Source organism: Bufo bufo, chromosome 5 (assembly GCF_905171765.1).
Source record: "Bufo bufo chromosome 5, aBufBuf1.1, whole genome shotgun sequence".
Classification (NCBI taxonomy): domain Eukaryota; kingdom Metazoa; phylum Chordata; class Amphibia; order Anura; family Bufonidae; genus Bufo; species Bufo bufo.
This window is the reverse complement of record NC_053393.1, coordinates 4,841,363-4,854,566: the sequence shown is the minus strand read 5'-3', so window position 1 is coordinate 4,854,566 and position 13,204 is coordinate 4,841,363. Positions and strand designations below refer to the sequence as shown.

At 49.5% G+C, this 13,204-nt stretch overlaps 1 protein-coding gene across 1 annotated transcript in view; it reads right to left on the bottom strand.

The window, feature by feature from the left end:
• Positions 1–8,246: 8,246 nt before the first annotated feature.
• The window catches only part of FAM83H (family with sequence similarity 83 member H), a 44,299-nt gene continuing 39,341 nt past the window's right edge, over positions 8,247–13,204 (bottom strand). The window contains exons 4-5 of the mRNA XM_040431761.1: positions 11,627–11,751; positions 8,247–11,237 (exon numbers count right to left, since the gene is read on the bottom strand). Coding sequence (XP_040287695.1) covers positions 8,579–11,237; positions 11,627–11,751 — 2,784 coding nt within the window. The 3' untranslated portion in view covers positions 8,247–8,578. The remainder of the gene's footprint in view (positions 11,238–11,626; positions 11,752–13,204) is intronic.

Here is a 13,204-nt window from a genome sequence, read left to right as displayed (position 1 = left end):
CCATCGCTCCCTGTCTCTTAGTTGTATCTCCATCGCTCTGTCTCTCAGTTGTATCCCCATCGCTCCCTGTCTCTCAGTTGTATCCCCATCGCTCCCTGTCTCTCAGTTGTATCCCCATCGCTCCCTGTCTCTCAGTTGTATCTCCATCGCTCTGTCTCTCAGTTGTATCCCTATCGCTCTGTCTCTCAGTTGTATCTCCATCGCTCTGTCTCTCAGTTGTATCTCCATCGCTCCCTGTCTCTCAGTTGTATCTCCATCGCTCCCTGTCTCTCAGTTGTATCCCCATCGCTCCCTGTCTCTCAGTTGTATCCCCATCGCTCCCTGTCTCTCAGTAGTATCTTCATCGCTCAGTTGTATCCCCAGTTGTATCGCTCTGTCTCTCAGTTGTATCGCCATCGCTCCCTGTCTCTCAGTTGTATTTCCATCGCTCCCCGTCTCTCAGTTGTTTCTCCATCGCTCCCTGTCTCTCAGTTGTATCTCCATCGCTCCCTGTCTCTCAGTTGTATCTCCATCGCTCCCTGTCTCTCAGTTGTATCCCCATCGCTCTGTCTCTCAGTTGTATCCCCATCGCTCCCTGTCTCTCAGTTGTATCCCCATCGCTCCCCGTCTCTCAGTTGTATCTCCATCGCTCCCTGTCTCTCAGTTGTATCCCCATCGCTCCCTGTCTCTCAGTTGTATCTCCATCGCTCCCTGTCTCTCAGTTGTATCCCCATCGCTCCCTGTCTCTCAGTTGTATCCCCATCGCTCCCTGTCTCTCAGTAGTATCCCCATCACTCTCTCTCAGTTGTACCCCCATCACTCCCTGTCTCTCAGTTGTACCCCCATCGCTCCCTGTCTCTTAGTTGTACCCCCATCACTCCCTGTCTCTCAGTTGTATCTCCATCGCTCCCTGTCTCTCAGTTGTATCTCCATCGCTCCCTGTCTCTCAGTTGTATCCCCATCGCTCCCTGTCTCTCAGTTGTATCCCCATCGCTCCCTGTCTCTCAGTTGTATCCCCATCGCTCTCTGTCTCTCAGTTGTATCCCCATCGCTCCCTGTCTCTCAGTAGTATCCCCATCGCTCTGTCTCTCAGTAGTATCCCCATCGCTCTGTCTCTCAGTTGTATCCCCATCGCTCCCTGTCTCTTAGTTTTATCCCCATCGCTCCCTGTCTCTCAGTTGTATCCCCATCGCTCCCTGTTTCTCAGTTGTACCCCCATCGCTCCCTGTCTCTTAGTTGTATCCCCATCGCTCCCTGTCTCTCAGTTGTATCCCCATCACTCCCTGTCTCTCAGTTGTATCTCCATCGCTCCCTGTCTCTCAGTTGTATCCCCATCGCTCCCTGTCTCTCAGTAGTATCTCCATCGCTCCCTGTCTCTCAGTTGTATCCCCATCGCTCCCTGTCTCTCAGTAGTATCCCCATCGCTCCCTGTCTCTCAGTTGTATCCCCATCGCTCTGTCTCTCAGTTGTATCCCCATCGCTCCCTGTCTCTCAGTTGTATCCCCATCGCTCTGTCTCTCAGTTGTATCTCCATCGCTCCCTGTCTCTCAGTTGTATCTCCATCGCTCCCTGTCTCTCAGTTGTATCCCCATCGCTCCCTGTCTCTCAGTTGTACCCCCATCACTCTCTCTCAGTTGTATCCCCATCGCTCCCTGTCTCTCAGTTGTATCCCCATCGCTCCATGTCTCTCAGTTGTATCCCCATCGCTCCCTGTCTCTCAGTTGTATCCCCATCGCTCCCTGTCTCTCAGTTGTATCCCCATCGCTCCCTGTCTCTCAGTTGTATCCCCATCGCTCCCTGTCTCTCAGTTGTATCCCCATCGCTCTGTCTCTCAGTTGTATCTCCATCGCTCCCTGTCTCTCAGTTGTATCTCCATCGCTCCCTGTCTCTCAGTTGTATCCCCATCGCTCCCTGTCTCTCAGTTGTACCCCCATCACTCTCTCTCAGTTGTATCCCCATCGCTCCCTGTCTCTCAGTTGTATCCCCATCGCTCCCTGTCTCTCAGTTGTATCCCCATCGCTCCCTGTCTCTCAGTTGTATCCCCATCGCTCCCTGTCTCTCAGTTGTATCCCCATCGCTCCCTGTCTCTCAGTTGTATCCCCATCGCTCCCTGTCTCTCAGTAGTATCTCCATCGCTCCCTGTCTCTCAGTTGTATCCCCATCGCTCCCTGTCTCTCAGTTGTATCTCCATCACTCCCTGTCTCTCATTTGTATCCCCATCGCTCCCTGTCTCTCAGTAGTATCCCCATCGCTCCCTGTCTCTCAGTTGTATCCCCATCGCTCCCTGTCTCTCAGTTGTATCCCCATCGCTCTGTCTCTCAGTTGTATCCCCATCGCTCCCTGTCTCTCAGTTGTATCCCCATCGCTCTGTCTCTCAGTTGTATCTCCATCGCTCCCTGTCTCTCAGTTGTATCTCCATCGCTCCCTGTCTCTCAGTTGTATCCCCCATCGCTCCCTGTCTCTCAGTTGTACCCCCATCACTCTCTCTCAGTTGTATCCCCATCGCTCCCTGTCTCTCAGTTGTATCCCCATCGCTCCCTGTCTCTCAGTTGTATCCCCATCGCTCTGTCTCTCAGTTGTATCCCCATCGCTCCCTGTCTCTCAGTTGTATCCCCATCGCTCCCTGTCTCTCAGTTGTATCCCCATCGCTCCCTGTCTCTCAGTAGTATCTTCATCGCTCCCTGTCTCTCAGTTGTATCCCCATCGCTCCCTGTCTCTCAGTTGTATCTCCATCACTCCCTGTCTCTCATTTGTATCCCCATCGCTCCCTGTCTCTCAGTAGTATCCCCATCACTCTCTCTCAGTTGTATCTCCATCGCTCCCTGTCTCTCAGTTGTATCCCCATCGCTCTGTCTCTTAGTTGTATCCCCATCGCTCCCTGTCTCTCAGTTGTTTCTCCATCGCTCCCTGTCTCTCAGTTGTATCCCCATCGCTCCCTGTCTCTCAGTTGTATCCCCATCGCTCTGTCTCTCAGTTGTACCCCCATCGCTCCCTGTCTCTCAGTTGTTTCTCCATCGCTCCCTGTCTCTCAGTTGTATCTCCATCGCTCCCTGTCTCTCAGTTGTACCCCCATCGCTCCCTGTCTCTCAGTTGTATCCCCATCGCTCCCTGTCTCTCAGTTGTATCCCCATCGCTCCCTGTCTCTCAGTAGTATCCCCATCGCTCCCTGTCTCTCAGTTGTATCCCCATCGCTCTGTCTCTCAGTTGTACCCCCATCGCTCCCTGTCTCTCAGTTGTTTCTCCATCGCTCCCTGTCTCTCAGTTGTATCTCCATCGCTCCCTGTCTCTCAGTTGTACCCCCATCGCTCCCTGTCTCTCAGTTGTATCCCCATCGCTCCCTGTCTCTCAGTTGTATCCCCATCGCTCCCTGTCTCTCAGTTGTACCCCCATCGCTCCCTGTCTCTCAGTTGTATCCCCATCGCTCTGTCTCTCAGTTGTACCCCCATCACTCCCTGTCTCTCAGTAGTACCCCCATCGCTCTGTCTCTCAGTTGTATCTCCATCGCTCCCTGTCTCTCAGTAGTATCTCCATCGCTCCCTGTCTCTCAGTTGTACCCCCATCGCTCTGTCTCTCAGTTGTATTTCCATCGCTCCCTGTCTCTCAGTTGTATCTCCATCGCTCCCTGTCTCTCAGTTGTATCCCCATCGCTCCCTGTCTCTCAGTTCTATCTCCATCGCTCCCTGTCTCTCAGTTGTACCCCCATCGCTCCCTGTCTCTCAGTTGTATCCCCTTCGCTCCCTGTCTCTCAGTTGTATCCCCATCGCTCTGTCTCTCAGTTGTATCCCCCATCGCTCCCTGTCTCTCAGTTGTATCCCCCATCGCTCCCTGTCTCTCAGTTGTATCCCCATCGCTCCCTGTCTCTCAGTTGTATCCCCATCGCTCTGTCTCTCAGTAGTATCCCCATCGCTCTGTCTCTCAGTTGTATCTCCATCGCTCCCTGTCTCTCAGTTGTATCTCTATCGCTCCCTGTCTCTCAGTTGTATCTCCATCGCTCCCTGTCTCTCAGTTGTATCCCCATCGCTCCCTGTCTCTCAGTTCTATCTCCATCGCTCCCTGTCTCTCAGTTGTACCCCCATCGCTCCCTGTCTCTCAGTTGTATCCCCTTCGCTCCCTGTCTCTCAGTTGTATCCCCATCGTCTGTCTCTCAGTTGTATCCCCCATCGCTCCCTGTCTCTCAGTTGTATCCCCCATCGCTCCCTGTCTCTCAGTTGTATCCCCATCGCTCCCTGTCTCTCAGTTGTATCCCCATCGCTCTGTCTCTCAGTTGTATCCCCATCGCTCCCTGTCTCTCAGTTTTATCCCCCATCGCTCCCTGTCTCTCAGTTGTACCCCCATCGCTCCCTGTCTCTCAGTTGTATCCCCTTCGCTCCCTGTCTCTCAGTTGTATCCCCATCGCTCTGTCTCTCAGTTGTATCCCCCATCGCTCCCTGTCTCTCAGTTGTATCCCCCATCGCTCCCTGTCTCTCAGTTGTATCCCCATCGCTCCCTGTCTCTCAGTTGTATCCCCATCGCTCTGTCTCTCAGTTGTATCCCCATCGCTCTGTCTCTCAGTAGTATCTCCATCGCTCCCTGTCTCTCAGTTGTATCTCCATCGCTCCCTGTCTCTCAGTAGTATCCCCATCGCTCCGTCTCTCAGTTGTATCCCCATCGCTCCCTGTCTCTCAGTAGTATCCCCATCGCTCCGTCTCTCAGTTGTATCCCCATCGCTCCCTGTCTCTCAGTAGTATCTCCATCGCTCCCTGTCTCTCAGTAGTATCCCCATCGCTCTGTCTCTCAGTTGTATCTCCATCGCTCCCTGTCTCTCAGTTGTATCCCCATCGCTCCCTGTCTCTCAGTTGTATCCCCATCACTCCCTGTCTCTCAGTTGTATCCCCATCGCTCCGTCTCTCAGTTGTACCCCCATCGCTCCCTGTCTCTCAGTAGTATCCCCATCGCTCCCTGTCTCTCAGTTGTATCCCCATCGCTCCCTGTCTCTCAGTTGTACCCCCATCGCTCCCTGTCTCTCAGTTGTATCTCCATCGCTCCCTGTCTCTCAGTTGTATCCCCATCGCTCCCTGTCTCTCAGTTGTATCCCCATCGCTCCCTGTCTCTCAGTTGTATCTCCATCGCTCCCTGTCTCTCAGTTGTATCTCCATCGCTCCCTGTCTCTCAGTTGTATCCCCATCGCTCCCTGTCTCTCAGTTGTATCTCCATCGCTCCGTCTCTCAGTTGTACCTCCATCGCTCCCTGTCTCTCAGTTGTACCCCCATCGCTCCCTGTCTCTCAGTTGTATCCCCATCGCTCCCTGTCTCTCAGTTGTATCCCCATCGCTCCCTGTCTCTCAGTTGTATCTCCATCGCTCCCTGTCTCTCAGTTGTATCCCCATCGCTCCCTGTCTCTCAGTTGTACCCCCATCGCTCCCTGTCTCTCAGTTGTATCCCCATCGCTCCCTGTCTCTCAGTTGTATCCCCATCGCTCTCTGTCTGTCACGGCCTTTGGTGTGCGCTGTGACACTTATGCCACGCTTGCTGTTGCCTGTGGCAACGTGTTGCTGTTTCGGCATGCGGGGGCAGTGTCACGGCCTTTGTGGTGTGTGCCGTGACATGGTTGCCTCGTATGTTGTTGCCTGCGGCAACGTGTAGCTTTTTATGCTGGTGTGTGCACTTCCCCTTTCAGTTGTTTCCTCCTCTGTCCAGTGCTGGAGGGGTTAACCACCTTGTTGGGCGTGGTCACTAGGTGCTTCATCTCACCTGTGGCTAGAGGCCAGGAGTCCGTGGTACTCCAGCCATGGTGTGTGCTGGAGTTATGCTCCTGGTCGTCATGTTTCATCTCCCAGAGTGAGGGCCTCCTAGGGGGACATCGAGGTCTCCAGCGATGTCTTCTCTCCCTTACATGTGTTGTATGTTTGGTGTGGGGTTATGATTTGGTCTGTTGTAATGTCTAGCTTGGTGTTCCATGTCTGGTATGTTTGGTGATATCTTCCAGCATGGTTGCTAGACTTCCTAGCCTGTATGCAGTGCCACCTGGGGCTGCCATGCACCTTGAGGCATGGGGGTCCTGGCGGAGTCTGGTGTGCTGGATACCTGTGTGAGTTGCTAGTATGGTGTCCTGTTTGGTGTTAGGGCTCTGGTCCGTATTCACGGGTTACAGTCGTGGTGGCAGCGGCAGGTAAGTGTGTTGTCTTGTTTTCTTACCTGCCGATTCTCTTGCTGCATATTGTCTTTTGCTTTCCCTGCTTTTAGGCCTTTTGAGATTCCTGTTCTTCTGTGTCCTGGAAGAACAGGTCACCTCTCCTCAGCTCCTTTGTGAGGGATTCTCAGGGCGACTCAGGGCCTCAGGTTTCCAGGGTATGAGCCGTCCTACCATCCAGGTCCGCTCATACGGTGAGGCGTTAGGGCTAGGTATAGGGATGTAGTAGGAGGTGGCCTGCTCCCTTATCCTTGTGTTCAGGCCTAGTTGCATTCCTTATTCCCCAGTCATCGTACGGTGGAGGGTTTTCCCCACTCCCCACCGTGACACTGTCTCTCAGTTGTATCTCCATCGCTCCCTGTCTCTCAGCCAGGGTAATGTGAAAAGCACAAGAAGGAGCAGGGACACAACTTGATAAGAATGGTTTTATTTCGGCACATGACACCTGAGCCTGTCTTTATGCTGGTCCCTGCACTGCCCCCTACAGGCGTCAGGAGGGAAGTACAATGATTGCATGCTTTACATCCTGCAATTCCACCTTTACACTAAATTTTATTCACACCAGACATTACCTTAGTCACCATAGAAAGCAGAAGACATCCTCACACATTATACATAGTAGTCACTGAGTGTCAGCTCTGCAGCCCACCCATGGTTCCATGTCAGTAGTAATACAATCAGTGCTCCTACGTCCTCAGTAGGATGTGCAAAATGGAGCGGGCCCAAGGCCCCAACACTCAGGATAATACAGCAGGTGATCCAACACAATGACTCCAATACTGGGGTTGTGGCAGCAAGTCTGCACCTCCTTAAAACTGTGGGACCACAACGCCCAGGCGTGTCTACCCTCAGGTCGTCCAGTTTTGGGGCACTTTCACACTAGCGTTATTCTTTTCTGGTATTGAAATTCGGTAAAGGGTCTCAATACCGGAAAAAAAACGCATCAGTTTTGTCCTAATGCATTCTGAACGGAAAGCAATCTGTTCAGTATGCATCAGGATGTCTTCCGTTCCGTCCCTTGTACGGTATTTGACTGGACAAAAGACTACAGCTTGCTGCGGTATTTTGTCCGGCCAAAATCCCAGAACAATACCGCATTTCCATAGAGATGTATTAATGCTGGATCCAGTATCAAGTGTTCCGGAAATTGCCGCATCGCCGGATCTGGTTTTCCGAGATATAGGAGGAGCTACTTTCGCTTTTGATCTTTGAAACAATTTAAATACCGGATCTGTTATTCCGGATGTGTGAAAAAAAACTGATCTGGGAAAAAAAAATCTATCCGTTTGTATACGGCTTATGCCGGATTCTAACAACGCTACTGTGAAAGTACCCCTATGTAAAAATACTTTGTGTTTCAATTCAGTTTACAAAATATTTGAATGTAAACAATGAATGTCGCCATTCACTGCCAGCAAGTAGAGGATAAAAAACCCATCCTGTCTGACTCCAGCTGTCGCCTGCACTGACACATTCTAACAGCTCCACCAGCAGTGGCAGCAGAAGGGGGTTTACAGCCTCTGAATGTAAACAAGACTGTACTCTCTGACAGCAAGCATAGATCTTGAAAATGGCAAGGCATCTAAAAAACAAGTCTACTAAAATTTCCAGGAGTTTTCATCCCATAATGACTGGTCTGGCCCTTTCATTTGCTGGTTTTGATATGTTCTCCTAGAATCCTAAAACACGACTGTGCAGGAAAATCTGCCGTAACCAAGAGCCACCGTCCAGACAAACCAGCAACAGCTGACTGGTGGCACTGGTTACAGCCACTCGCTGCCTCCTGCACCATAATGAATACAGACCTCCTCAGCTCTGACAGCTTACGCAGCATTGGATCCAACAGGACTGCAACTTGGATTTTGTGCCAGGAGACCACCATCATTCATACCGCTAATATACACAGCTATTTACAAATGGTAGAAAAACTGTTTTCAGTGCTTCGTCCAGCGGGGATATTGCAAAAAGACTCCACACAACCTCCACCTCTATGTTCTCGCCATTATCCATCTGGTACCGGTCAAGTTTTTCCACTCTACTGAATAAATTAATGTAATGCAATCTCTGTAGCAGGCCAGCTGTGTCAGGAAGGTCTGGAACTACAAGTCCCAGCATGGCACAAACAGTGGGACTTTTAGTTCCAGAACTGCAGAGGGAAGGCAGTAGTCGTGACGCCGCTCCCCACATTTAAGGCACAAGTGGAATCTTCGATGATGGGTCAGTACCGTTTCTTAAAGTCCACCTGAGAGATTTCTTCTGTTCCATGTAATTTCTACTATTGATATAAAAGTTTCCATGACACAAGTGCGCAGAGACGTCGACAATGCAGGTTTCAATGTATGACCTCTGCGGAAAATTATAACACAAAGAGCCCTCCGAATATTCAAGGGGTTATTGGCACCAGATGGAAACACTTGGATGATGTCTATGGTCATTTCTTGATCAGAGTTCCTAACTTCCCCAGCAGTTTGCCCACTTTTTTATCCTTCGAGTCATCCTCGATCTCCTCCGCTTGGTTAGGTTCTTCCTTTTTGCAGAACACTTCAAACCTACTATAGACTCGTTTTTCCTTCCGGATACTCTCCATCCGCTTTAGCAGGTTATCTCTGTCCTCTGGAGAAGTCGAAGAAGGTCGCGTGAATCGACTTAAGAAGCTTCCAGTCCTGGTGATAGAAGTTGAGTCCGGACTGCTGGTGCCTTCTGATTTGGTCTCTGTTGAGTTGGAAATGGCAGTGCTCACCTCTGAATCACTGGTGGTTAAAGCCTGGGACTGCTTGGCCATCTCCGCCCTATTTTTTTGACTATTGGCGGATATTTGCTCTAAGATCACCTTGGTGTCATCACGTAGGTTACTACTGAAGATTACATTTGAGGTTGAAGCAGACAACCTGGACTGAGATGTAGATGTGTGTTTGGGTGGAGAAGTAGATGCTAGTTTAGTGGTCTTGTCCTCAGTCTCAACCACCGGTGTTGGCTCAGAGATCTCAGTTTTAGACAGACGTCTGAAGGCATTATTCTGTTTCTCTACTTTAGCAGCATCTGAAACTGCCTCTTCTTCTGCCTTCTTCTCTTTTTGTGATTGAAGAAATTGCTTGAGCCTCATGGACCCTCTTCTGATGAACTCCATTGGTGTCGGCTCTGTTTTTGACAGTTCTTCTTCTGATTTGGTTGTGGTGGTGGATGGAGAAGTGATGGCAGGAATGGGGTTTTGGGACATACTTTCTAGAGCATTGCCAAACAGAAGACCAGAGTTTGGTTTGCTTGGTGGCTTTGGCACTTCAACCTCTGGAGGTTTTGGTTCATCTGTAATTTCAGTGATAATGGGCCCACTTTCTTTCGGCTCAAGAAGGGCAGCCGTGCTGCTGTTTATTGTTTGGATACTTGAGACCCTTTGTTCAACCTTGGTAATGGAGCTTGTCTGTCTATCTTTGCTGAAAAGGTCCTGGAACTGAGAGGTGACTGAAGACCGATACTGCGACGACTCAAAGAGTGTTCGACTAAATGAATCTTTGTCCAGAAGTTTGGATTCCAGGGATTTGTAAGCCACACTTTCAGTAGTGTTCTTTTTCTGTCCATCCTCTTTCACCTCCTGGATGACTTTAGAGGCCGCTTTGGCTTGCACTATGGAGGTCACTTCGCTGTCTTTGCTGCCACTTCTGTACTTCTCCAGAATCTCAGCTACTTTGGATGATGTCTTCATGACCTCATTGTCTTTGACCACCTCACTTGTACTCTGCTCCTTCTGAATAACTTGCACAGCTTCGGTTGTAGAACCATGCTGCTCCAGTTTAGAGTTGCTAAATATAAGGGAGGACCTTAAGCGGGAACTTCTTTGAAGCAAGGGGTTAGTCCGTGACCGGAAGGAATCATGTCGTGATAGGAAGGAATCTTCTTTCTCCTTGTCTAACAAGGATATCTCGTTGCTTGTGTCTACTTGCGGAGGGGTCTCACTAACAGCTAATATGGGTTTATACGGTGGGATGGGATCAATAGAATACCTTGACAATGTCTCACTTGTAGTTACTGGTTTTTCTATAGGAGCAGGGGCTTCCTCGAAAGGTTCTGAATCTAAAGCCATCATCATTCCTTCCTCTTCCTGGTCTGGCTGAATTCCACTCAAGTACGAGGAGATGCGCCAGCTCCGTAGACCTTGCTTGTTTTCTTGAAATTTTTTGTCTGCATCTTGATCTTGAAAAAACTGCTTTTGCTCGGTGCTCTGCTTTTGTGTGGGCGACATTTGACACATGAACTTCTGACGACTTTGTGATCTTTGGCCAAATCTTCCTTCGCTCCCCAGCACTACCTGGTCTGAGCCATGTTTAACCTCTCGAGATGAGCTGGAGGGGTTGTAGCCCAGCCTTGTTTGTGGCCCCTCAATAGCATAATTACCTTCTCCCTGCAATGTTTTATAATGAGGAAACCTGGAATCCATGTCATCGGTGTCTTGCAAACCCTGACGGTTGCCTCGAATCTTCTCGAAGAGTCCTTGTGTCCGCCCTGTACGATCCATTTGTAGAAACTGACTTTTCTGGAACTGACTTGACTGGAAGCGGTACTCATTATTCTCAGTGTTCATATACATTTGCCTGGCGTATTGTTTAGAAGCTGTGTAGTTCTCGAAGGTGCCTTCTGCAAAGCTGTGCCTCTTAAAGGCATCAACATCCAAGTGTTTGTTTTGCATGAAGGACATATGCATTTTATCCATTTGCGTTTGCATCTGCATGTGTTCTGGAACCTTTGGCCCATGGAATCTCATGGCAGCAGGGTCTACTGTCTGTCTCATCATGTCATCTCTGCGGAATGGCTGCATGTAATGGCGGTCCAGATCTACACCAAAGGAGTTGAAAGAGTTCTGGGAGCTGTCCTCTCTAGGGTACATGAAGTGAAGCTTTCGTTCAAAGAAAGGGCGTTGGCCGGCAAACGGGACCATCCCCATGTAGGGTTTTTCCATCTTCAAAGCATTCTCAGGGGGGATAAGCGGGTCAGACTGGGCAAACAGAATACGGAATTCTTCATCAAAGCTCGAAACCAGTTCTCCCTGGAAGATGTGCGCTATGCTGCGGTGGATCTTCTCAAATGACCACATAAAGCTGTAAAGAGAAAAGAACATGGCTTTAGCCTCAACAAAAACATTCAAAAATTACAGCAAACTCCATCACATCAAAACATGTTCCATTGTTACTACTGGATGACTACCCCCAATGGCTGCCGTTACTGTGGCCTTAAGGATTATCACTCCATCATTGTTATATTCTCAATATATGATTTTACAATGATACCCCAAGTGCTCTGTGTGTCAGTCTCCACCTCAGTTGTAGCATGCCTTTTATAAGAAGCTCAGGATGAATGGAGCTATGGGTTTCTAAAACTCTAGGGCCCATCATTTTTGTCAGAAATATGCAAACTACAGTCTTCTGTTCAAACTTGCTGTAATACAGCTGTCGTTACATCAACCAGGCAAAAAAAACGTGTATCTCACCTGTATGTACCACTCAGCACCACCGTACAGTCCACTAGCATGAACTTCTCCAGAAGGTTACCCTTGAACGTGGTGCCTGTCCTGCAGTAATACGTGGGGCCAGAGACGGTCCGCACCCTCAGGAACTGTGAAGGAAGAAGAGTCACATGAATATAATTGTGCAATATCAAAAGGATCCATGTTTCATGTTCAGACGACTGAATCCAATGGTCCGGTATAGATAAGGGGCAAGTAGCAAGAACTTTCCATGACTAGAAATGCCAATATTACTCAAAATATCCCACACTTTTGCAAAACCTCTAAAGATACTTTACAAAACCACTCTCCATCTGTCCCCCAAGGCTATCCTTATAAGAAATATCACTGGCCCACTGAACGATAATACAATCTGCATTCAGGGCTGCACACAACCCGCGCAGCTGCTGTGGGGCCCCGACCTCCTACGGATCCTAGCTCCCTATCCTATGTGCTCCCCTCTTTACAACATAGGCGAGAAGAGGAGAGGTCACCCTGGTGGGGTGTGACAGCAGGGGACTCCCATTTTTAAAATGGATAAAAAATAAATAAACTCCAAGTCTCCACTTTTGGTAGCTACAATTCAGAAGAAGAAATGATTGATTGTTTATGGTGTAGTGGACTGCAGAGGCAATGGGACAGGTGGCATGTGAGACACAAGCTCCCCAGGCGTGGCCGCACTGTACTGTCATAAATACAGGGAGTCACCCCAGGGTGGGGGAGAGATGGGATATTTACAGGTAAATGGAGGGACAGAAGAAATATCATTAGTCTGAGGCACGAGGTTTACAGTGAGAGGACAAGTCTACAAAATGTTCTGACTCAAACCTGAAGTCCTGTCCACCATCATGCAGCAAGACGAGGGGGACATGAGGATTCGAATAGCCATATAAACCACGAGTGCCACCACTCGTTGCCATAAAGAAGTTAAAACAATAAACTTGTTTCCATCAAGTTAAACTCCAAGTACAAACACATCCATTGAGGACGCTGCCGCGCTTTGAACCCTGAGCATGACCTTAGTTTTAGGGTCAATGCCAATTGCTGCCCTGTTTTAAACTGGACAACGATCGGCTCATTCGGCCGATCATCCACCCATGTAAAAGGGACCCCAGATATACTCTGACTGAGAGCTCAGCATGATGGAATAAACTGTGTTGGTTTTAAGTTCTTATTCTTGAACAGGAGCGGTGGACATGGTTTATGAGGCTATTCGAGCGCTCACCGACCCTCTGGTGCTCCTCACTGCTCCGGATTTAGGAATAAGATTACAGGGAGCGGAATGATTTTTTTTCTCTTGATTTGGATATGGCTCATGCAGCCAGGTGGCACAGGTAATGAGGCGATGCATGTGATGACTTTGTGTAGCCTTACCCCATAGGGAAGCGCTGAGGTTGCGTCACCACAACATTAACCCCTGGTGTCACAGCTGTTGCAGGTCACACTCCTCCCTATGGGCTGTCACATGACCAATGACACCTACACTACAAAGTCATGCCCTTGCATGCTCGCTCACAGTCATTCACACGGCGGTTTTATTTGTCTTATTTATATAAACTTTTG